Source organism: Zootoca vivipara, chromosome 6, assembly GCF_965207765.1.
Source record: "Zootoca vivipara chromosome 6, rZooViv2.hap1.1, whole genome shotgun sequence".
Lineage (NCBI taxonomy): Eukaryota > Metazoa > Chordata > Lepidosauria > Squamata > Lacertidae > Zootoca > Zootoca vivipara.
Window position 1 is genome coordinate 90183797 of NC_142589.1, and position 24186 is coordinate 90207982.

General features: G+C 45.6%; 1 protein-coding gene across 3 annotated transcripts; it reads left to right on the plus strand.

Annotated features, from left to right (window-relative positions):
* Positions 1 to 263: 263 nt before the first annotated feature.
* On the plus strand, positions 264 to 23767 carry LOC118087378 (acidic leucine-rich nuclear phosphoprotein 32 family member D). Of its 3 annotated transcripts, none has more exons than XM_035119962.3 (7): positions 264 to 589; positions 14092 to 14241; positions 15384 to 15506; positions 17262 to 17457; positions 19046 to 19161; positions 20582 to 20618; positions 21702 to 23767. In XM_035119962.3, the coding sequence occupies exons 1-7, from the start codon at positions 536 to 538 to the stop codon at positions 21794 to 21796; spliced, it is 771 nt and encodes a 256-aa protein (XP_034975853.1). In that variant the 5' UTR covers positions 264 to 535; the 3' UTR covers positions 21797 to 23767. The 3 variants fall into 3 exon arrangements, with proteins under 3 accessions (XP_034975853.1, XP_034975854.1, XP_034975855.1); XM_035119963.3 differs by having other exon boundaries at positions 19049 to 19161; XM_035119964.3 differs by lacking the exon at positions 264 to 589 and adding an exon at positions 12552 to 12734.
* The last annotated feature ends 419 nt before the right edge of the window (positions 23768 to 24186 follow it).

The following is a 24186-nucleotide window of genomic DNA, read 5'->3' on the forward strand; positions in this document are numbered from 1 at the left end:
TTATTCATCCAATCTTACATTTCGCCACAGTTGGGGTGTTGGAGTGTGGGCACAGCGCTGCAACTGCGCCCTGAATGAATGAATGAATGAACTTCGTGGTGAGTCCCCCCACCTTTTAAAAAAGCACTGATCATTCATTATTACCGGTATTAGCAGAATTCGCATGACCAGTGTGGGCCAATCCAATCCATTGGGTTCATTCATTCTCCCGTTTAAAGGAATACGCGCCTTCGAACGAAGGCGCCGCGCGGCCAGCAGAGGGCGCTGCCCGGCGGGTTCCTCTGAGGCGGGCGCGTGGCAGCGGCGATTCTCCGGCGCCAGGGGGCGCTTCTCCCGGCTCCGTCGGCTCCCCAGCCGCTGTATTTGCAAAGCTCCCCCCACTCTCCCGCCTCCCTTTTGTTGCCTGGGGTGCCTGGCTGCTATATAAGCGGCGGCGGGGAGGAGCCCGCAGCTCGCTGCTCCCGTCCGCGCGGCCGCCTGCTGCTGCTCTTCGCCCGAGACTCGCCCCGCCGCGCGGAGACGTCGCCCGGCCGCCATGGAGATGAAGAAACGGCTTAACCTGGAGCTGCGGAACAAGAAGCCGGCCGAGGTGAGCCTTGCCTCCTTCCCCCGGCCCAGGCCTGGCTGCCTTCCCCAGCCTCCGGCCCGCTTCGCGCACACGTGTGCGCGGCCGACATGTTGGAGACGCGCGCTGCGCTCCTGGGCGCACGGAAACCTATCCTCGCGCCCTGCAGTTTTTGGAGTGCCCTTTTCCCCACCTCTTCTCATTTCTCTTCGTCTTCTTCCTTTCCTCCCAGATCCTTTACATTCCTGTCTCTTTCAGAGAAAAAGGGGGGGAGCCTCGACCTATTTTTTGCAACCCCTTTTAAGAACACCCCCCCAAAAAAAACCCCAACAGCAACACATGCGCCGCTTTGCATTTCGCCTCTCCAAAAGTGTGTTTTTACGCACAAGATAAGTTTTAGGGGGTTCTTGGAACAGGCGGGTTTTAAAATAAAATAATCAAATTGGGATCCGTTTTTTTGGGGGGGGGTCCTGTCCCGGCCCTTTGGCCCATGTGTTTTGTAAATTTTCTAAGTGTGTATGGGGGGATAGTGATCTGGTTTCCCCTACATTCTTAATGTTTGCTTTGGGGGGTTGAACCAAGGCCTACTTGACTACTTCCTACGCCTAGTTGAGGGGTTTTTTAATGGGGGGGGAGCAATTGCTTGTTTCTTTTCGGGGACAAGGGGAGAGAAAGAGAGAGCTCGGTGTGTGGGGTAGAGTTATGTGGCCACGGGGGGGGGGGAGCTTAAAAAATATTCCCACTCCAGGAATGTTGGAGCACGCATTTGAATGTTTCCGGAAAGGTGGAGCGGAATACCCCCCCCACTCCCACCCCAAAGGGAGAAGGAAATGCCTTGTAGGCCTTGGACCGCCCCCCCCTCCATCCCGGGAACCTGGGTCAGAGTTGTGAACTGTGACCCCCGGCATCGTTTGTCCGGGCTCGCTTTACCCGGTCTATAAATGATGCGTAACTAAAACGCACATGGTGGGTTTTTTTTAATGCAATCTTGGGGGGGGGGAGAAGAGGGAGGATGGCGGCAGTTCACTCCCTACCCATAGGCACTCCCCCCCGTAAACCGCTTCCTTGCGCCTTCCCAAAAGCACAATTATTCGCTACCCCCCTCCCGCCAGCTGCGCACGTGGAAACGCGTTTACTTTAAAAAGAGAGAGAGAGAGAGAGAGAGACGATTATATATAGCTATTGGTGCTGGGAGGAGGGCGATCAGTGAGGGAAGAGTTTGTCTCCCACCCGCTTAATTCCCTCCGCCTTAAACCCCCCCCCCCGTTTTATCACCTCGGGGAGTGGGAGGAGAAAACCACAGTGAAGCTTTTGAGAGCGCAGAGGAAAGGAGGGCGGGGGGGCGCTGGGTGGCTGCGCGGCTCTCCAAAGAAGGCGCTGCTTTGTAAAAAAAAAAGGGGGGGCGGTAAGATTAAAATCTCAAAAGAGTTTCCCCCCCCCCTAGGTTTTGGGAAGAGAAGCAGAAAGGGAAAGGAAGGGGATGTTGCGGGGGGGGCGGAGTGGATGCATGCCGAGCCGCGTCCACGTGTAGCTTTTTGGTGGAGGGGGGGGGAGGGATGGGGACTGGGTCAGGCAGGCGGATGGAGGGGCCATGGCGGAGCAAGCAAGGGGGCCTTTTATGGTTTGGGGGCTTAAAGGGTCATCCAAGATGGTCTAGCAGCAGGGGGGAGCGTGGCTTGGGCTGAATGAAAGGCGGGTTGCGGGGTGGGGGGAGAGGGCGGTGAGACACACGCGAAAAAAACGAGAACCAATAGGATTTCTGGCTGCACCCAGGAGCTTGGAGAAAGAGCCCTTGACCCAGACTTGGACGGGGTGGGAATACTGTACTGAAACTGCTGTTAGAAGTATTGCAAAACACACACAATCTCCCCCCCTCCCTCTCTATGTGTCTTTACGGTTTTCTGGTCCATTTTGAGCAACGCTTTTGGAGGGGTTGCAACCGGGGGCCAAGCTGACCCGTATTACCGAGGACATTTTGGGGGTGCATTTTGTGTAAGGGGGGCTTGCCAGGTGTGGACACTTGGTCCTTTGCTGTTGCTTCGCTTGATTTCCGGCCCCCCTGGGTTTGTGTGTGGCTGCCATTGTGGGGGTTAAGCCTGCCCTGCCCCCCTCCCGCCTCTCTTGGGAGGAGCTATGAGTGCCTGATGGCTTGGGCAGTATCATGGCTCCCCCAGCAAGGAACTCTGGGAATTGTAGTTCTGTGGGGGGAAGGCTAGGGAAAGGGACTAAACTGGCACCTCTCGGGGGTCCTTTTTGGAGGGGGCGGTTTCAAGGATCATTGTACCTGTGTTTAAAAACAATTTCAGCGTGTTGCACATAGAAAACACCCTCCCTTAAAAATGAAAAAAAGAGCCACGCTTAACTACATAAAACTTGAGTCGGGTCATTGTCTGCATTGGGTGGTAGCAGCTCTCCAGCCGGGGTGCCTTCTGCATGCCTAGCAGGTGTACTGGGGACCTTCTGCACTCCAAGCAGTTGCTCTCTGCCACTGAGAACCTATGTATAGCTTGACCCCGTTTGTTGAGACAGGGTGATTGGGGGGGGGGGAGCCTCCCGGTTTGGTGTTAGAAACTCCCATATATAAGCTAATTGCCAAACTTGCAACTTGGACCTCCCTAGGTTAGGGTTGCCACAATGGAATGACTAGGTGCCTGTTTTTTGTTTTCCGTTTTGCAGTGAACTTTATTATTACCATCATTATTTATTTCGGTTTCTCTTCTGATTTTATATTTTAAAGTGGGAGGGATCTCAAAGCAGTTTACAACACATTAAAACGGGTAGGCAACCTAAGGCCCGTGGGTCGGATGTGGCCCAATCGCCTTCTCAAATTGGCCCATGGACGGTCCAGCAATCAGCGTGTTTTTACATGAGTAGAATGTGTCCTTTTATTTAAAATGCATCTCGGGGTTATTGGTGGGGCATAGGAATTCATTCATTATTATTATTTTTTTCAAAATATAGTCCGGCCCCCCCACATGGTCTGAGGGATGGTGGACCAGCCCACGGTTGAAAAAGGTTGCTGACCCCTTGCATTAAAATGTCCAGTCTCATGATCTGGAATAAAAAAATATTCAAGCTTCAAGGAAAACATTTCAGATCCTTCTCTTCAGTAGATGATGAGTCTCTGTCCCCAAGGAGCTTGCAGTAAAATAGGCGATGAGAGGAAATTCCAGTGGGTTGTATCCAACTAAAATTTCAGTGGGTCTGCTCTAAGTAGGACTAACAACCCATTGTGTTGGCTTCAAATGTTATAGGTGGTGGTAATAATAATGATAATAATAATAATATAGTATTTATATGCCGCCCATCTGACTGGGTTGCCCCAGCCACTCTAGGCAACTTCCAACAAATTAAAGCTCAGTAAGACATAAAAAATTTCCCAATACAGGACTGACTTCTCAAGCTGCAATACTGTAGTTACTTATCTCCTTGACATCTGATGGGAGGGCATTCCATAGGGCGGGCGCCACCACCAAGAAGGCCCTCTGCCTGGTTCCCTGTAACCTCACTTCTCACAGGGAGGGAACCGCCAGAAGGCCCCTCGGAGCTGGACCTCAGTATCCAGGGCTGAACGATGTAGGTGGAGACGCTCCTTCAGGTCTACTGAGCCGACGCCGTTTAGGTTTTCAAGGTCATCACTAACCCAGGGGTCTAGAGTTCAAATCCCCACTCAGCTGGGTGACGTTGGGCCAGGCATTGCCTCTCGGTCTAAATCTACTTTGCGAGGTTGTTTTGAGGATACAATGGGGAGAGGGAGAGTCATCAGTTCATTTTGGGAAAAGGTGTGATTATGAATATGTTGGCAATGTAACTAAAACTGAACCCTAAAAAGGGTATCTTCTCAGGGAACACTTAGCCTGTGGAATCATCACTTCCGTCTTAAATTGTTTTTATTTTTTAAAATCCCACTCTTATTCCAAGGATTTCAGATTCTTACCATTGAATCGTTGCAACAGCCTAAGTTAGGTTCCTGCGCATTCTCGAACCTTCCCAGGTTCCTAGTTCTCATGGAGGAAGAAACCCTAGAAGGCCATCCTATCTGACTGTTTTGTGCGTCTCTGAAAGCCTTTGTGCCATTTCATGGTGGGGAGTTAATATACCTCGGACAGAGTTTCCCAAACTTGGGTCTCCTGCTGTTTTGGACTACAACTCCCATCATCCCTGGCCGCTGGTCCTGCTAGCTAGGGATGGTGGGAGTTGTAGTCCAAAAACAGCTGTAGACCCAAGATTGGGACACTCCGACCTAGAACATTTCAGGTGTGCGAAAATGCTTTCCCTTAATTCTCCCCCTGTAAGGTGGGTTAGCAATGACTTTGCCTGTTCCATCTGTGAAATGGGGATAAGGATAGGGCTCGCTCATAACCTTTGTGGCTGCGTCAAGATGGAAACCAGTGTTGACTGGGCTTGGCGTCATTCCATTTCCCTCTGCCTTGTAAGTGCCTTAGGGACTATTTTTCAAAAGGTGACACTGCAAATCGGGGCCAGTTTGAATTGGTGGGTTAAACCACAGAGCCCTAGGGCTTGCCGATCAGAAGGTCGGCGGTTCAAATCCCCGCGACGGGGTGAGCTGGTCCCCGCTCCGGCCAACCTAGCAGTTTGAAAGCACGTCGAAATGCAAGTAGATAAATAGGTATCACTCCGGCGGGAAGGTAAAGTTACTGAGAGCTCTTCCATTGGGTGGGACAAGAGGGGAATGAGCTTTAAAGAGCCGACATTTTCCTGCTGCCCTTGACAGGGGTCTGCCACAAGTAGGGCTTCCGGAACGGCCTTGGCGGTTTTGGAGTACAACCCCCCCCCATCAGTCTCTGTGCTATAGAGCTGGGCTGACCAGCAGTGTTAGAAATTAGCCAGGTGCATTTTGCGACTGGCGTGGGTCCGATTGCAACCACGCGGAGATCTCTGGCTGCCAGGTTGGCGACTGGCATATCTCCACCTGGCAGGTCCCTCCAGCTTCCTTAAGCTGGGCAGCAGAAGAGCTTATTTCTTGGATTTACAGTCATACCTCTGTTTACAACCACAATTGGTTCCCGGGGAGCCAGTCGCTCCCGATAGAGCACTTCTGCGCATGCATGAGCTGCGCAGAACGCTTCTGCACACCCGAGCGCCGTGGAACCCGAATGTAGACACTTCTGGGTCCGCGGTGGTTGGAAACTGAAGCGGTCGCAAACCGAAGTTTGACTGTATCTCCCACCCTTCTCTCCAAGGAATCCATGGTTCATTTCCCGCCCCCAGTTAATCCCTACAACGATCCTGTGAGGTAGATCAAGTGGTTGCGACTGCCTCCAAGATCACCCAGTGAGCTTCCTGGCGGAGTGGGGATTTGAACCCTGGCGTCCCAGTCTGACACTAACCACTATCCCACCCTGCCTTCCTTGAGTCGTCCTGCTGTGGGGCAGCTCTATAAATTGAATACGTAGCTAAATAAATAGGGGGGAAACAGTGCAAAAAGTCCAGAGCAAAGCAGGAATGGAAACGGAGCAAAAAGCAAAAGAATTTCCACTGGTCCTACTAGCTAGGGATGGTGCGAGTTGGGGGGGGGGGGACAAGTTTGGAAAACCCTCTTCCAGACCATAGTGAAGCTGTCTCCCCCGAACGCTTGAGACTTCGCTTTATACCAGGATGGATAAAAATCAAGGACTTAAAAAATTACATTCGAAAAATTGGATTCTTTTGTTATTTAAATTGTATTTTAAACATAAAATGCTTTTGGAGGAAAAACAGGGTGGATAAAAATCAATGATTTTTTTAAAAAAATCAAAAAAATCGGATTTTTTTGATTTAAATCGGATTTTTTTGATTTAAATCGATTTTTTTGATTTAAATTGGTTTTTTTTTTAATAAAATGCTTTTTGAGGAAAACATATTACCATCCAAAGGTTATTCCATCATGAAATAAAGATTAGTTTTTTAATTTTGTAGTATAAGGTTGTATATGTTTAATTTTGGGGGTAAATAAATTCCATTAATCCATTCACAATGTCATGCTCTTCCAGAGGTTTTTGTAAGATTATTGGGCAGTTTCTCTGCCTACAAGATATTATCACAGGTGCTTGGTTTACTTTTGCAGTTCTCAAAACTGAATTTGACTCAACAGAGATCACATGCCTCTTCTTCACAGCAAAAATGTTATAACATGAACAGAGTTGAGAAAAAGACCTTAATCCTATTGTTCTACAAACCTATGAATACAGAAGCAACCCGTTCAGTGCTAAGTTTCAAGGTGTTCAGTGAATAGAATAGAAACAATATTTTTCTGATTGTTTGGAGTGGACAGTATTTAAGTTTTTCATGTGTAGGCTGGGCTGACAGTCTAAGTTTCTTAAAATATATATATTTTGTTTTTGTTTAGCCAAATTAGTTAACAAACATGGATGTTTGTTTAAGCAAATAACATATGCTGTAATGTTATTGTTTCAGTTGAATAAATCTATTTAAATTGTTATTATTAAGGTAATGGTTATTTTTCTCCTTCCTAAGTACAACAGTAAAGTTGTCCAAATATGAATGATTAACCTATTAAACTGGGGATAAAAAAACTAATATGAAAAGTTGTTATTCTAAAAATCTTCATCTACTTGCATATTAAAGTTATACCAGCAAGTTTAAGTTACATTATACTCCAAAGGCTATTCATCAGGAAATGAGGATTTGTTTTATGTTTTTCATGTGTGCGAAAACTCAAGTCTTAAATTGTTGTTTCTTCAAATTGTTTAACCACACCAGTTAACAAACGTGGATACATATGCTATAATGTTACTGTTTTAGTTAAATAAATAGTTTAAATTGTTATTAAGGAAATTATTGTTTTTCTCCTTCCAATGTAGTAGAGCAGAAAAGTTGTCCAAATAACAAACAGTTAACTTACTAAACCCCACAGTGATTTCATAATTGTCTGCCTATGTATTCGTAATAGTACTATATAACCAAATTGGTAATTTTTGATATAACTGTTTTAAAAAAGGACTGAAAAATTATTATTCCAAAAATGAAACCTTAATATGGTTGTAAATAACAAGATTATACCAGCGCGAATTAGCCCTTCTGTAAGAAAGTGATTTAAATCAAGTCTTACTGTCTAGTGCTTTAAATTGATTTGATTTAAAATCAAAACCACTCGGCTTTTTACAGTTCGTCCTGCGCTCCAGGCCGCCTTCCCAGGGCACTAGTCCCTAGTGTGGCAAAGCAGCGAAAAGGAACATTATACGATTGAGCAGTTCGCAGCAGGGTGGGTTTGATTTAGATGAAATCGATTTAAATCACTAGTCAGTAAGACTTGATTTAAATCATTTGGTTATACTGTTAGAAATGCATGGGCAGATAATTATGAAATGATTGTGAGGTTTAATAAGTTTCTGCTGTACTTGATTGGAAGGAGAAAAATAATCATTTCCATAATAACAATTTGAACTATTTATTTAACTAAAAAACAATAACAACATAGCATATCTATCCATGTTTGTTAACTGATGTGGTTAAACTTTTTTTTTAACACCTTAGACTGAGTTTTGGCACACATGAAAAACTTAAAACAAATCCTCATTTAAAAAAACAACAACATTGATTTTTATCAACTCTAGTGGGGGGGGCGTTGGCAAAGGCTTCCTGGAGCTCAAAATGGTGTTTCTGATAGGAGTTCTAGCTGTCTGGCAAAAAACAAAAAAGCATACAGGGGGCTCCTTGCAGCTTCCTGGTTGCCTCGTCATTCACAAATGGGAGAATGAGGCAGCCTTAAGCCTCTGGCTCAAAACTCCTTCTGCCCGTACACCCACCTCCCCGGTCGCTGCTGCCCCCCTCTTGTTGCAGAATCTGGACATTTAGCACAGGAAAAGTCTCTGGAGTGTCGGCGCAATTTGGTGATGGTGTGGGAGTTGTGAGGCAGGTTGAGAGAGAGGTTAGGTAAAGGTAAAGGGACCCCTGACCATTAGGTCCAGTCATGGCCAACTCTGGGGTTGCGGCGCTCATCTCGCATTATTGGCCAGCTTCCAGGTCATGTGGTTAGCATGACAAAGCCACTTCCGGCGAACCAGAGCAGCACACGGAAACTTCGTTCACCTTCCCACGGGAGCGGTACCTATTTATCTACTTGCACTTTGACATGCTTTCACACTGCTAGGTTGACAGGGGCAGGGACACAGCAACGGGAGCTCACCCCGTCGCGGGGATTCGAACCGCCGACCTTCTGAACGGCAAGCCCTAGGCTCAGTGGTTTAACCCACAGCGCCACCCGCATCCCCAAATGCAAGCGATTTTTGTGACAGAAGGATGAATTAACGCCTCCTGTTCTTTTAATGAGGGGATTCTGATTTTGGTTTTATGTTTGTATAAATGGCAGGGGAGGGGTGGGCTTGAAAGCGGGGGGTGGTGGTTCTTGGCACCCCCTTCTTGGAAAACATCTGCGTCCTGATCGAAAGCTTACAAGGATGTTATTTTCCCTGGATGAATTTTCGAGCATGTTGCCTTCATGCTATCTTTGCTACAATAGCTAGAACCAAGACAAAAGCTTGCTTGTGCTTGCTTTTCTCTTCCCCCTTCCTGTTATTCTTTCCTCTTGTGCCATGTCTCTTTTAGATTTTTAGAGAGCAGGGACTTCTCCATTTGGAAGCCAGGAGCCGCTTGCAGGGCGGGGAGCTGTAAAAGGGCACACAAATGCTGTCAAATTACTCCAGGCCCACTTTTTTTGGGGGGCGGTGCTCAGACTTGTGGCTTGCGAAGCTTCTGCTAGACTGCCATCTTCTCTCTTTGGCGATCACTCATAGCTGAGTAAGATTGTCTTCCAGAAACACGGTCTTAACAATGCGTCCGTAAGTGACTCTGGAGGCCAGTTCTGGATCCACACGTCCTTCCACAGTGGGGACGTAGGTTTCCGAGCAGGAGTTGATCATGTTGTGGATTTGCCAAGCGTGCCTTCCTCTTAGCACATTTCTCCCTTTCGTCCTGAGTTCGTGTCTTCAAAGCCCATGACACCTTTGGCAAAGGCTGTTCTCCAACTGGAGCGCTCGCAGGCCAGTGTTTCCCAATTGTTGTTTATACTACTTTTAATTTGCCCTGAGAGAGTCTTTGAACCTCTTGTTGACCCACCAGCATTACGCTTCCCATTTTTAAGTTCGGGATAGAGTAGTTGCTTTGGAAGACGATAATCAGGCATCCGGCCATGACCGGTCCAACGAAGAACCATTGCCATAATAGGGTGCCAGCTTCCTTAACCCAAGTCCTCCCCTTCCCCAATCTCGTCGTTGGGATCGCTGTATCCGGGCGGCTGCACCTTCCACTGGGTTTGAAGGAGGAGGCGGAAAAACAGCTTGGTTGAAGAATGCGGCTGCTTTTTGCGCCGTCTGCTGACGCAGCCGGTTCGGCGGCATTGCTGCCGGGCAGCATTAGGTCACTCAGCCGTGGTGCCGTACAGCTGACTCAACCAGGCTGTGGGGCTGCTGCAGAGGAAGCTGTGTCGTTCCCCCACCACCACCACCAAAATCGGGCTGTGCCGAATCTGTCTGCGTAGCCTGGTCTTGTCTTTGCCGACCTGCAAAGAGATGCCAGGGGGTTGAGTGTTTTCCCAGCGAGCTGTTTGTTGCCTTTCTGTTGGAAAGCGGCGCGGCGAGGCGCCAGTAAGAGCAGGTTTCAGTAAGGACAGAGAAAGCTGCCTTAAATTGGTCCATCTAATTAATTCATCAGCACTAAAGTCAATGTGGCATCCTCTATAGAGCGGTGGTACCCAAACTTTTTGGGGCCAGCATTCAGAATTGCAGTTTGCATGACCCACTAAGGAATGTCAGAACTTTCCAGGCCCTAGTCCGACATTTTAACCCCAACACCCCACTGGCTTGCTAGAGTCCTTCTGCTATGGAGCAGCTCTATGAATTGTTAGAACATTATTAGCTACGTCTTGCCTGTTATTGCTTAAGTTTTTTTTATATAAATTAAGTCTCTCGATCAATATGGGCGAAGTAAAAAATGTCCCTTAGAGAAGGATGTGAAATATTTTCCTGGGAGCTTGAGTTTTCTTTATTTATTTCGTTATATTAGATCATGGCTAGGCAAACTAAGGCCTGGGGGCCGGATCCGGCCCGATTGCCTTCTAAATCCAGCCTGCAGACACTCCGGGAATCAGCGTGGTTTTACATGAGTGGAATGTGCCCTTTTATTTGAAATGCATCTCTGGGTTATTTGTGGCGCCTGTCTGGTGTTCTTCCATGAGTAGAATGTGTGCTTTTCTTTAAAATGCATCTCTGGGTTATTTGTGGGGCGTAGGAATTTGTTATCCACCCCCTTTTCTTTCTTCAAAATATAGTACAGCCCCCCCCATAAGGTCTGAGTGACAGTGGACCCAGCCCCTTGCTGAAAAAGTTTGCTGACCCCTGCATTAGATGTTTTCATGTGCTGCAATGCACTTTCACATTCCCCCCCAGCTTTAAAATATAAAACAGCATAGAAATGAAATGAATAATAATAATAAATTTCATTGAGAAAGATACATTTTGTTGTGGAGACCCGCAGCCGAGGTTTGAGGTGACATTTGGCCTACATATCTTGAGTTTATAACACTTGAGCACAGTTAATTGTGCATTTATTCAAACTCCAATTAAAACTATTATAAGGCCTGTGCATCGGCAGAAAAACTCCCTCTGCTATGTTTGATAATCAGCTTAAAAACCGGGGGGGGGGGGGGCGCTTAGAAGTGACGTGTGCTTTTTTTGAAAAAACAAAAAACCTCTTTATTTCTTGCATTGGGAAATGGCTGTTGGTTCCATAAATAACTTCATTGCTGGAGTCCTTTTGCGGCTCGCGGCCACCAGGTGGCTCTGTGAGCTTGGCTGAAAATATATTTCTGAACCAATGGAAAACTTTTTTCTGGAGATTGATGGGTTGGGGCTACCGAGTGTCTCTCTTTTAGGGTGGGGGCACAGGTTTGGTACAGGATCCCCCAGCTCTTGATCCTTAGCACAAAGGCCTGTTTCATTTGCCGATGCTTTTTTTTAGCGCGTGTTTTATCTGCGACTCTAATGACGGCCCTGCAAGGTAGGCCCTCCCGTTTACCCTCGTAATTAAATGGGAGCCCTCGTAATTACATGTAAGAAAAACCAGAGGCAAAGCAAATCTTGCCTTTCCAAAGGCTAGATATACAGGTGAAACTCGGTAAATTAGAATATCGTCGAAAAGTGCATTTATTTCAGTAATGCAACTTAAAAGGTGAAACCAATATATGAGATAGATGCATGACATGCAAAGCAAGATATCTCAAGCCTTTATTTGTTGTAATTATTTGTCGTTAGGCGGGTCAATTATAAATGGAATGTAATTAATGAAATGTAATAGCCATGTTTATTTTTGTATTATTGTAACTACTGTATTTCTTTTATTACTGTGGAATTTCCAAAAGAAAGCATTTGTAAAAATTAAAAGAAAAAGAACAAACAGTAAGATGCATTACTGAAATAAAAAAGTTACATTATACTCCATAGGCTATTCATCAGGAAATAAGGATTTGTTTTAAGTTTTTCATGTGTGCTAAAACTTGAAAGTCTTGAGGTTGGTTTAAAAGAAAAAGAAAAAGTTTAACCACATCAGTTGACAAACATGGATACATATATGCTTTAATGTTACTGTTTTAGTTAAATAAATTGTTATTAAGGAAATGATTGTTTTTCTCCTTCCAATGAAGTAGAGCAGAAAAATTGAAGCGAGAACCTTCATCTGGTTGTAAATATTAAGATTATACCAACAAGAATGAGTCTTTCTGTAAAAAAAAAAATTGGAGAGGCTGCCTTCCTTTCTTTTCCTTGTTTTATTTGGTTTTACAAATTCATTCACATAAAGTTCTTACAATTGTTAAAATTAAAACCAAGATTCTTCCGGCTCTTACGACTTCCACCCTCCCTTCTGTGGGTTCTTTTTAAAAAAACCTTTTTTGTCAACTGCATATTATAAGTTCATTCAAGGAACAGTCCTCTGTTATATCCAAAGTCTGCATATCTATATCATTATACAGTCGTACGTCGGCTCCTGAACACCTTGGGAGTCGAACGTTCTGGCTCCCGAATGATCGAAAACCAGAACTGACCCGGTTTTCAACTGGACATTTTCAACCGATGAACAACTGACGGGGCTTCCGGTTGGCTGCGTTTTGGCAGCCGAATGTTTTGGAAGGTGAACCGACTGTTTTACTTCCAAGGTACGACTGTACAGTGGTACCTTAGTCCGTTCCAAAACCAAAGCGTTCCAAAACCAAGGCGTGCTTTCCCATGGAAAGTAATGCAGAACGGATTAATCCGTGCCAGACTTTTAGAAACGCCTAAAACAGCAATTTAACATGAATTTTGCTATCTAACGCAGGGGTAGGCAACCTAAGGCCCCTGGGCCGGATGCGGCCCAATCGCCTTCTCAGTCCAGCTTGCGGACAGTCTGGGAATCAGCGTGTTTTTACATGAGTAGAATGTGTCCTTTTATTTAAAATGCATCTCTGGGTTATTTGTGGGGCCTGCCTGGTGTTTTTACATGAGTAGAATGTGTCCTTTCATTTAAAATGCATTTGTGAGTTATTTGTGGGGCACAGGAATTTGTTCATCGCCCCACCAAAAAAATAATAGTCCGGCCCATGGCTGAAAAAGGTTGCTGACCCCTGATCTAACGAGACCATTGATCCATAAAATGAAAGCAATAAACAATGTACTGCAGTCACACAATCAGTAGCTGAACTGGGTTCCACACAGTCGCAAAAACAACACAAGATGTTGAGGGTCACCTTTGGTAAAAAAAAAAAAACTGGAATATTTTTTATTGAGCATAATACCAGACAACATGCCAGATAATAGAAAAATATATATTTTTGTATGCGTGTGCAGCAGCAAGATTGCTGATTGCCCAGAAATGGAGGAAGAAGGAACTGCCCACAATTCAAGATTGGCAAATAAAATTAATTGAATTTATGAATTTGGAGAGAATGACGGCAGCAATTAGAAATATATCTAAACAAAAATCCAAATTGGAATGGGGGTTTGTGGAAGAGTATTTTAAGAAAATAGATATGAAAACTGAGTTGATCTGTTTAAATTAGGCTGTCATGAGGAAAACAGAAGTTTAAAAGAGGAAAATTAAGAATTGTAAATTAGAGATACATTGGCAAATGAAAGTAACGCAAGTTAAAAAAGAAATTGAAAGATAAGCGATGTGTTGTGATTGGGAAGTTAATTTTTTTAAAGGTTTAAGATATATATAAATGTTTGTTTTGTATGGTGTTGTATTTTAATGAACTTAAATAAAAACACAAAATAAATAGCAGAAACAGACAGACCTCAGCGTAACACTCAAAGCGGAAGAGTGGCACTCAAATGGGAAGCGTAACACTCAAAACGGAGCACGTTCGGCTTCCGAAAAAAGTTCACAAGAAACACTTAACTTCCAGGTTTGCAGTGTTTGGGTTCCAAGTTGTTTGGGCACCAAGGTGTTTGAGAACCAAGGTACCGCTGTATGTCATTTCCCAGAATTCCTTTTCTCATTTTACAATTCCTTCTTCCGAAACCCTTCCCCAGGTAAAGGAGTTGGTTCTGGACAACTGCCGGTCCGACGACGGCAAGATCGGAGGGCTCTCCTCGGACTTTGAAAACCTCGAATTCCTCAGCATGATCAATGTGAATCTCCTGTCCGTCTCCAACCTCCCAAAACTCAACAAACTGCGCAAGGTAAGCAGCAGGACGCGGCAGCGTTGTTCTAAAGCTAAAGGGCTCCTTCCAGGAACTGGCACCTTTCCTATATAAGATCAAGGTTTGGGGCAGGTGAAAGGGTGCAAGGGTGGTTTGGGGTTTTTTGGGGAAGCACTTCAGCCTGCGGAGATTTCAACGCCAGCCCTGTAAGGCAGGCTGGTCTCATTGTGAGACAGGAAGGGGTTCAGAAAACAGCCACCAATGGGGGGGGGTGGAGTGGCTCTTCCAGGGTGGATAATAAATCAATGGTTTTTAAAATAAAAATATTTTTGGTAATTTAAAAATTTAAAATGAATTTTTAAAATAAACTGCTTTTGGAGGAAAAAAAATTTCTAAAGACTTTCTGTTTAAGTTACATTATAGCCCAAAGGCTATTCATCAGGAAATAAGGATTTGAGTTTTTTCATGTGTGCTAAAACTCGAAGTTTTTTTAAAAAATAAATAAATTGTTTAACCACATCCGTTAGCAAACATGGAAACATGTGCTGTAATGTTACAGTTTTAGTTGAATAAATTGTTATTAAGGAAATGATTGTTTTTCTCCTTCCAGTAAAGTACAGCAGAAAATTTGTCCAAATATAAACAGTTAACTTACTACACCTCACGATTTCATAATTATCTGTCTATGTATAACCGAATCAGCAATTTTTGATACAAGTGTAATAACTGACTCTGAGTCTTTCTGTAAAAAGAAAAATATTTAAATCAAGTCTTACTGACTAGTGATTTAAATTGTGATTTAAATCAAATCTACTTTTCTTCTATGAAGAAAAGGATGCACTTTGGGGGGCTTGCAGGGTTTTTCCCAAACTTGGGTCTCCAGCTGTTTTGGGACTACAATTCCCATCATCCCTGACCACAGGGATGATAGGATTTGTAGTCCAAAAACAGCTGGAGACCCAAGTTTGGAGGGCAGAACTTGGTTTAAAGAACAGAGAGGTAAGAGGCAACATGGCTTGGGGAGAAAAAAAGAGTTTTTCTCCCTAAAACTCGCAGACACCCAAGGAAGGGTTTGAGACCGAGAAAAAAAGAAAGGAACTTTGTTCGCAGAGCCCATCATTAAACTGTGGAACTCCTCGCTGTGCGGCGTCTGAGGCTTTTCTGTTTTCCCCCCTCCGTAGCTGGAGCTGAGCGACAATAGGATTTCCGGCGGCTTGGAAGTCCTGGCTGAGAAAACTCCAAACTTGACGCACTTGAATCTTAGTGGAAACAAAATCAAGGATATAAACACTTTGGAGCCGCTGGTGAGTCCCTCTTTTCGTCCTAGGGCTGCTCCCCTTCTTTCATCCTCAAATTCTGAGGTGCTTTTATTCCCTCTCCTGCCAGAATTCTGCTGCTGCTGCTGCTTTGCTTTGTAACCGCAAGTCAAGTACATAGTCCTCATGGTTTACAAAGAACTGCACGGTTGCGGTTTGTTGGGAATGCGAGGCCTCAAAACCTTGAATTGGCAGCGTGGTGGTCAGGGTCTTGGGGTTGTAGCCAACTGGGTCCTACTCGGAGTAGACGCGTTGAAATCAATGGGCATAATGTGCCAGAATTAGACGTTTGGGTGGCCTTGCCTAGACAAAAACAAGTTTTTTTAAAAAAAATAAAACCATTTATTGTATTTTATTTTGACAAAGTAATAATCACAAATAAGAATAAAAATGTGCACCCCACCACCGAGACCATTCCATTGTAACTATCCAACCTCCCCAAATTTCAACACCCCTCGCGATGGTTTGGCCCCTTTCCGTTTTAACAGTACAAAATCTACAAATACCTTCCATATTTCCTCAGAACCATTTCTCCTGCATATTCCCCATCTTACCTTAATGGCACATGTTAGGTAAAAAGGTAAAGGGACCCCTGACCATTAGGTCCAGTCATGACCAACTCTGGGGTTGCGCGCTCATCTCGCATTATTGGCCGAGGAAGCCGGCGTATAGCTTCCAGGTCATGTGGCCAGCATGACAAAGCCGCTTCTGGCAAACCAGAGCAGCACATGGAAACGCCGTTTACCTTCCCGCTGTAGCGGTTCCTATTTATCTACTTGCATTTTGACGTGCTTTCGAACTGCTAGGTTGGCAGGAGCTGGGACCAAGCAACGGGAGCTCACCCCGTCAACAGGGATTCGAACCGCCGACCTTCTGATCAGCAAGCCCATGGCTCTGTGGTTTAGCCACAGCGCCACCTGGGTCGATCCAATGGCACATGTTAATTTATCATTAATAGCTGTATCCCACACCTCTTTATACCTTTCTTCCATTTTATATTCTGCTTGCCCCTTCCACTTCCTAGCTATAATAATTCGTGCAGCTGTCAATAAATATGCGAACAAGTCCTTCCTAGCCTGCGAACTTTCCACCCCATCGTAAATTGATAATAATGGAATTTAGGGCAGCTTTAACCCAGTGATTTCTGTTACCTCCCTAAACACCCCCTCCCTGGAGTCCCATTTTAAATGTTTAAAATGCCATCTTCAAACTCTTTCCATCTCTGGGCTAGGAACATCCGGGCAGCTGTTGTTCCATACATAAGAAGCCTTTTTTTTTGTATTTTGGAACATCGGCACCTATAATTCCTAATAAAAAAAAGCTTCTGTTTTTTAAAACATAAGTTATTTTAAACTTCCCCCCCCAATTCATTATATATAATCTCCCAGAAAGCTTTTTACCACCTTATACATCTGCCGCATATGATAAAAGGCACCTTCTATTTCTTGACATTTCCAGCGTGTTTTTTTTCCTTGCTTCAAAAATTCATTTTTTAATTAATTTTACATACCGCCGCTCATCTGAAGGTGGTGGTTTGCAAAATGCGGTTTATGCACACATTTTAAATTTGTCTCAGTAACAAATCCGTGGCCGGTCAGCGAAGGGGCCAGCAATTTTGCTGCAGCATTCTGTGCTGACTGTAGCTCCTGGCTCTGATTTGCTGGGACAGGGACCGGGGAGGGTGTCACACGATTATCCCCCCCCCCTCCCAGTGCACCTGGTTCACCTCCAGAATCTCCACAGAAAAAGCTGTCTCACCTACGAAGTTTGGACCTCTTCAACTGCGAAGTGACGACGCTCATCAGTTACCGCGATAGCATCTTTACCCTCCTTCCGCAACTCACTTACCTCGACGGCTTTGACACGAATGATAAAGAGGCACCCGACTCCGACCCAGAAGTGGATGGGCTGGAAGACGAGTACGACGAGAACGGGGAAGGTGAGATGCACTCTGACGCGGGGAAGGGCTTTTGAGTTTTCGGATATCGAACGCGCGCCGTACGCTCCAATGCATCGTGGGTTTTTCCTTCCTTCCCCCTTTGCTGCGCCCTAACCTCCGTCCCTTATACCAGGTATCCCCAAACTCGGCCCCCCCCCAATGTTTTGAGACTGCAACTCCCATCATCCCTAGCTAACAGGACCAGTGGTCAGGGATGATGGTCATTGTAGTCCCAAAACATCTGGAGGGACGACTTTGGGGGTGCCTGCCATATAACATAACAGTAATTTTTTAAAGTATTTTTATTTGTTTTTACCAATACAATTTTACCTGAAGGAGTCTCTCCACCCCATCGTTCTGCCCAGACACTGAGGTCCAGCTCTGAGGGCCTTCTGGTGGTTCCCTCCCTGTGAGAAGTGAGGTTACAGGGAACCAGGCAGAGGGCCTTCTCGGTAGTGGCACCCGCCCCATTTTTTAAAATTCCTATTCTTTTTCAAAGTTCTTGTCGTCCCCCTGTTAGCTTTGCCATAACAGTACAATAATATCTTAATTCCTTCCGTTGCTCCTAGTTCAAATCCTGCTCACGACTTCATCACGCTATAGTATTTTCTTAAGGCGAAGGTTTTCAACCTTTTTGAGTCCATTGCTCCCACAACCAACTACCGTATTTTTTCGTGTATAAGGCTAGGGTTTTTTCCTTTAAAATAATGTCAAAAATTAGGGGGCATCTTATACACGGATGCATCTCCCCCATTTTCTTAAATCTGAGTGCCCCAAAATAGGGGGCATTTTACACATTGGGGCATCTTATAGATGGAAAAATATGGTATACTAGCTGACCCGGCCACGCATTGCTGTGGTTCTTTCCTGTGAATCCCCCCCCCATGTCCCGATCCAGGACATATCCTGCCCCTCCTCCCTCCACCCCGGCTCATTCCTGTGTTTCGGTAGGATACCCTTCCCTCTGTTGTCCCTGGGGAGTGTTGGCCCCTCCCCCATGTATCTTCCTACATTGGCCCCCACCCTTGGAGAAGGAACTGTTAGGTTCTGGGTTCTATTTCCCAGCATGCACTTTTGTCTGAGCCGATTCTACCTATATAATATAATTAATAATAATAATAATAATAAATAATATTATTATGTTTCCCCCGCCCATCTGACTGGGTTTTCCCAGCCACTCTGGGTGGCTTCCAACAAAGTATTAAAAATACATTAAAACATTAGTCATTAAATGCTTCCGTTCTTCCACGAAACCATCGTCCTTCGGTTCTCTTGTTTCTAGCTGTTAACTTTGCCATTTCTGCGTTTCCCCATTGCTTTTACTCAGTGGGAGCAACTTCTTCCGCCTGTTTTTGTGCGTGGAGAATCCCAGCTGCTTAATCAATGGCTGAATCGTCTTTTGGGAACTTCTGAACCTATTTACCCTGGGAGAAAAACTTCACGCAAACCGGGGTGGTTGTTGTTGTTGTCTTGTACATGCAGTGGTGGGATGAATCCGTCCTCTTCCCCCAAACCTCCTTTTTGGATCTTTCATGGAATATATTCGATTTCTTCTGCTTCTCTCTCTTTCCCCCCCCCCCCTTCCCAGAAGGCGAAGAAGAAGATGAAGAAGACGAAGAAGAACTGGACGAGGATGCAGTCGACGACGAGGAGGATGAAGAAGATTTGGATGGGGAAGAGGAGGAGGATGGGGTTGACGATGAAGTAAGTTTGCTTTTAACTTCACCTGCTGTTCATGCGTTTTCCCGAGCGGTTAGAACAGGCACCCCCAAACTTTGGCCCTCCAGATGTTTTGGACTACAATTCCCATCTTCCCCGACTACTGGTCCTGTTAGCTAGGGATCATGGGAGTTGTAGGCCAAAACATCTGGAGGGCCGCAGTTTGGGGATGCCTGGGTTAGAACAAAAAGGGTGTTGTGTTCAGTAACAGCATCCCTCCCCCCAGAGCGAGAGAGAGAGGGGAAAAGATTTGTTTTGCAGGTAGCTGATCTTTCAGGCGAGGGGAAACTGCCTTGCACAAAGTCAGGCCATATTCTTTTCCTCTGTACTGGTACCCAGGAGAACCTGCTTAACACAGAGATCAAACCTTAGAATGCATGCTTTTACCATATTCTAAAGGGGCACGCAAGATGCTGGTCCTCATTGTGGTTAAAGAGCTGGTTTCAAATAGGGGTCCTCTAGCTCGGGTGGCGCTGTGGTCTAAACTCTAAACCACAGAGCCTACGGCTTGCCGATTAGAAGTTCGGCAGTTCGAATCCCCGCAGCAGGGTGAGCTCCCGTTGCTCGGTCCCTGCTCCAGCCAACCTAGCAGTTCGAAAGCACATCAAAGTGCAAGTAGATAAATAGGTACCGCTCCGGTGGGAAGGTAAACAGCGTTTCTGTGCGCTGCTCTGGTTTCACCAGAAGCAGCTTAGTCATGCTGGCCACATGACCTGGAAAAAGATACAGGCAACTCTAAACTTGCACTGGGGCTATATTTTTGGGACGTTGCACAAAGCTGTGATCGTAGGCTTTTAGAGTTGGAAGGGACTGCGACGTGGCTCCCCTGAGATTAAAATTCTCATGGGGTCTCTGGTGGGTGGGATAGGGGGGTGGAAACAGATTTCCTGGGCACCCGCTTTGAATTCATTTCTTTCTTTAAGCTGCTAAGAGGCTCCCCCCCAGAGTGGAATGCTCTCCCCAGAGAGACACTCCTGACGCCATCGTTTCATGTCTTTAGGCACCAGACAAAAAGCCATTCCTCTTTGCCCCTTAAATCAGGGGTGCCCATACTTTTTTCAGAGAGAACCAGATTAAATCGGGGGGCGGATTAAATCGTCCGGCAGGCCAGATTAGGCCCCCGAAACAAACTTTGGACATGCCTGCATTAAATTAACTGTGGCCTGTGAAAGTGTGGTGCAGAGGGGCTGTTATTAACCATTATTCTTTTGCCCGCCTGCCTGCCAGTATGCTTCTTCATTTTATTTATTTTTTAATTATTGATGTTCCGTAATGTGCTTTTAATGTTGCACGCTGCCCTGGGATCTTTCGGATGTGGGAGGTTTATGAATTGAATTAATAATAACAGGTTAAATTTGTGCAAGTTGGGCATCTTAAAAGGTTTCTGCTCCCCTCTCTTCTTCAGGAGGAAGAGGAAGGCGAGGATGAAGATGACGACGAAGGTGAGCCTGCTAAAATCAGCACTCTGGTCTCTGAGGGATGGTGGAGAGGTTGCAAGCCTCTTGCTCCCAAAGGATAGTTTAATCCAAGGGCTAGTTCTTCTTTGGCGATCACTCGTAGCCTAGTAAGATTGTCTTCCATAAACACAATTTTAACAATGGGTCCGTGACACTGGAGGCCAATTCTGGATCCACATGTCCTTCCGCAGTGGGGACATTGGTTTCCAGGCGGGAGTTGATCACGGTGTGGATTTGCTGCAGCCCGTGTTTCGTTAGCCCAAAAATGGAAAACTAGCGAGGCCCCAAACCAAAGAAGAATGGCAACTTAAACTTATGGAATACATACAGCTTGCAGACCTACCATATAGAATAAGAGAAGAAGAAGAACATACATTAAGAGAAGGAAATGTTTATTGAATAAACAGAGGAGGGGGAATTGTGTACACTTGAAAACGCTGGCAGCCCTAATATAAATTCAACAGTGTAAATAAGTTTTGATGGATGCAATGATGGAATACCGAATGGTATAGTTTTTGTAAAATATGCAGGGGATCCATGATTTGCAGAATGAACCATGGAAAGAGAAGAAGCGAAGCCATCATTCATTTAAACAACCTTAAAATAGCAATCTAAATGGTAAAACAGAAAAGTTAATAAAAATCATATTTTGAAAAAAGGTAATCTGAGGGCTGGTTAGGCATGGGCTTTTAAATCCCAGGTCCTCTGTTTGAATAGTCCTGTAGCTCTGAAGAAACCTCCCATCTCCCAGCCTCCTGTCTGTATCACAAATAGCATCGGCCTGCCTTACAAGGTTGGCGTGTGGAGTGCGCCCGTGAAAATGCACGGAGGGTCACTTGGGTGGCTTTTGGAAAAGTTAAAACACTTTGAGATTAAAATTACTCCGGCTTCCTAAAAGGCTTGCCTAGAACATTTTCAGCAGGTGCCTGCTTGATTTCAATAGGCAGGGAGTTCCGAAGTTTAGCCCCCGGCCTCGTTCTTACAAATATAGAACAAAGAAATAATTTTGCCATGGGTGGGCATTGCTGTTCGTGTTTAAAAATATATATTTTCTCTCCCCCACCCCAGATCTCCCTCAGGGCGAAAAGCGGAAACGAGAGATTGAGGACGAGGGGGAAGATGACCCCGATGAAGACGACGATGATGATGAGGAAGACGACTGAGCAGCTCCCCTTCCTCGTAGCCAGACGATCCGTTTTTTTTACGGACTGTGACTTTCCTGGCCCCTGCTGTTCCTCAAGTGAGACTGTGATGACAAATTTATTCTCCCCCCTTCCTCTCCCGTCCCTGTGCCCCCCCACCCACTCCCCAGCCCCCCACAGTTGCTTCCGGGCCCGCCCACCCCTTTGTATCGCTGCGACATCCACAGTATATTTTTTTAAAATGTAGAATACAGTTTAGGTGTTTCAGGAGACTTTGTTGGGTGGCTTTCTCCCCATCCCGCAACCCCAGAAAATGTGCACAGTTTTTCTCCCTCCGCCCCCCCCCCCTCAAATACCCCAGCCCCTTCAACTCCCTCCTGTTTTGGGGTATTTTGTGACCAAAGGCTTCGCAAATCGGATGGTGCGTCAGACAAGCTCGTTTTTTGCCCCTCTTCCACACCACTTGCCCCCCCTTCCCCCCGAAAACCACAAGTTCTCCGCTCTGCCACTAGGGGGCAGGGCTGGGTGAGGGGGACACACACACACACACCCCGGCAGGAGCCGTTTTGGACCGGAAGCCAGGCATCCCAGGGCACAGGAATCAGGGTGCATTGATGGCGACGAATTCTTCAGCTGTCGTGGCAGATTCTCAGGCCACTCGAGATGCTATTCAATTTTTCCAACTGGATTTTAAAAAGGCTCTTTTTTTAAACCCATAAATTGCAGCTAGCTGATCTGCGGTCTTCGGGCCAACGCTTTTTCTGCTGAGGGGGCTTTTTTTGGATATGGTGTGCCCCTATTAACCCCCCCCCCCCACTGTTCTGATATTCTTTCTCCAGTTGTGTTGACCCGTGGGGAGAATTCCTTGTTAGCTCCTCAGATTTCCAATTTAATTTGAGGGGGTTCCTACGCCCCGATGGAGGGCTACCGTATTATTTCAGAGCTCACCTTTTTTTTTCCCAGTGGGGGCTTGAATCCCAGCCCCTGCTCCTTTAACTTGCTTTATCCTTAACAAAGCGAATGGTTTAGAAGAAAAACAGGAGTCGTCTTCTTCCCGACTCCTGTGTTTATTTATTTCCCCCCCCCTTCCCTCCCCGGTTTTGGAAATTCCACATGAGACTTCTAACTTTGCAAGGGCTGCACAAAAACATAACAATGGAACGGAGAGGACAAGGATGAATAAAGAGCGAACCGAAATTAGCTGCCAAATCATATATATATATATACATATATAGTGTTTCGTTTGGGGGCAATGGGGTTGGTGTGTACACAATAACAAAAGCCTTCCCTTAAATTTGAAATAGTTTCTGCCTGTGTCCGCAGACGGCAATATTTCATTGTCCAGCCCAGCTTCAGTCCATAAACTTTTTTTTTTTTGTCTCTCCTCTTGGAGGGAATTGCAGCTAGTTGCAACAAGGTGGGGGGGCAGTCTCAGGGTCCCGTCTTCGGGGTTGGAGAGGTGATGACGGCTGCACATCTGGGCAAGGCATTGGGGCCTAGGAATGAGGTTGGCAATAAAAATCCTACAAGGTGGGGGGGAGATAGGTTCTTCCCTACCAAATCCCGGATCTTTGCTGTGGGGGTGGGGAATAGCTGGGTTGCTAGAGGTTTTGGGGCTCGGCGTCTTGTCCCAGGCCAGGTGACACCATCTTCTTTTTGCCCCCCCCCCCACAAAAAAACCCACCACCACAAATAAATTAAGGGTTGTTTTCCATATTCCCTGGGATAGCCTCCCCCCACTTCACGACAGAACATGGTTTTTCTGAGTTTTAAGATATTAGCCCTAGTTCAAAAGCAGGCCTTTCAATGTGGTCAAAAGCTAAACCCATAAATAAAAATCCCCCCCTTTTTTTGCGCGTGCGGTTTTTTTTGTTTGTTTGTTTTTGTTTGTTCTTTCAGGGGTTTTCCGGTCCTTTTTTTATATATCTCCCCTTTTGTTAAAAGAAATTTGAATAAGACTTTTAATAAAAGACTTCAGTTTTTAAAAATCAACTGTTGCAACATTGAGATCTGCATCCTTTCTTTGGCGTCTTGTGTGTCCCTCCGGGGGGGGGGGGGCAGAGCATTTCATTTCACAAAACAAAAACATTGCTTATATTTGAAATGGCGGCTTGGCGGGCAACCAGACAGGCAAGAGTTTGAAAGGAATACAGTGGTACCTTGGTTCTCAAACTTAACGGTAATCTGTTCCGGAAGTCCGTTCCAAAACCAAAGCATTCCAAAACCATGGCACGCTCTCTCATAGAAAGTAATATTATTATTATTATTATTATTATTATGAATTTTACTATCTAGCGAGACCATTGATCCATAAAATGAAAGCAATAAACAATGTACTGCAGTCACACAATCCATCAATCAGTAGCTGAACTGGGTTCCACACAGTCCCGAAAACAAAACAAAAACGCAAA

Excerpts from the sequence above, each read along its gene's own strand:
- LOC118087378 (XM_035119962.3), top strand. The coding sequence starts at position 536 with ATGGAGATGAAGAAACGGCTTAACCTGGAGCTGCGGAACAAGAAGCCG. Across the intron at positions 14,242-15,383 it reads AACTCAACAAACTGCGCAAG|CTGGAGCTGAGCGACAATAG; the intron begins GTAAGCAGCAGG and ends CCCCCTCCGTAG. Across the intron at positions 15,507-17,261 it reads TAAACACTTTGGAGCCGCTG|AAAAAGCTGTCTCACCTACG; the intron begins GTGAGTCCCTCT and ends GAATCTCCACAG.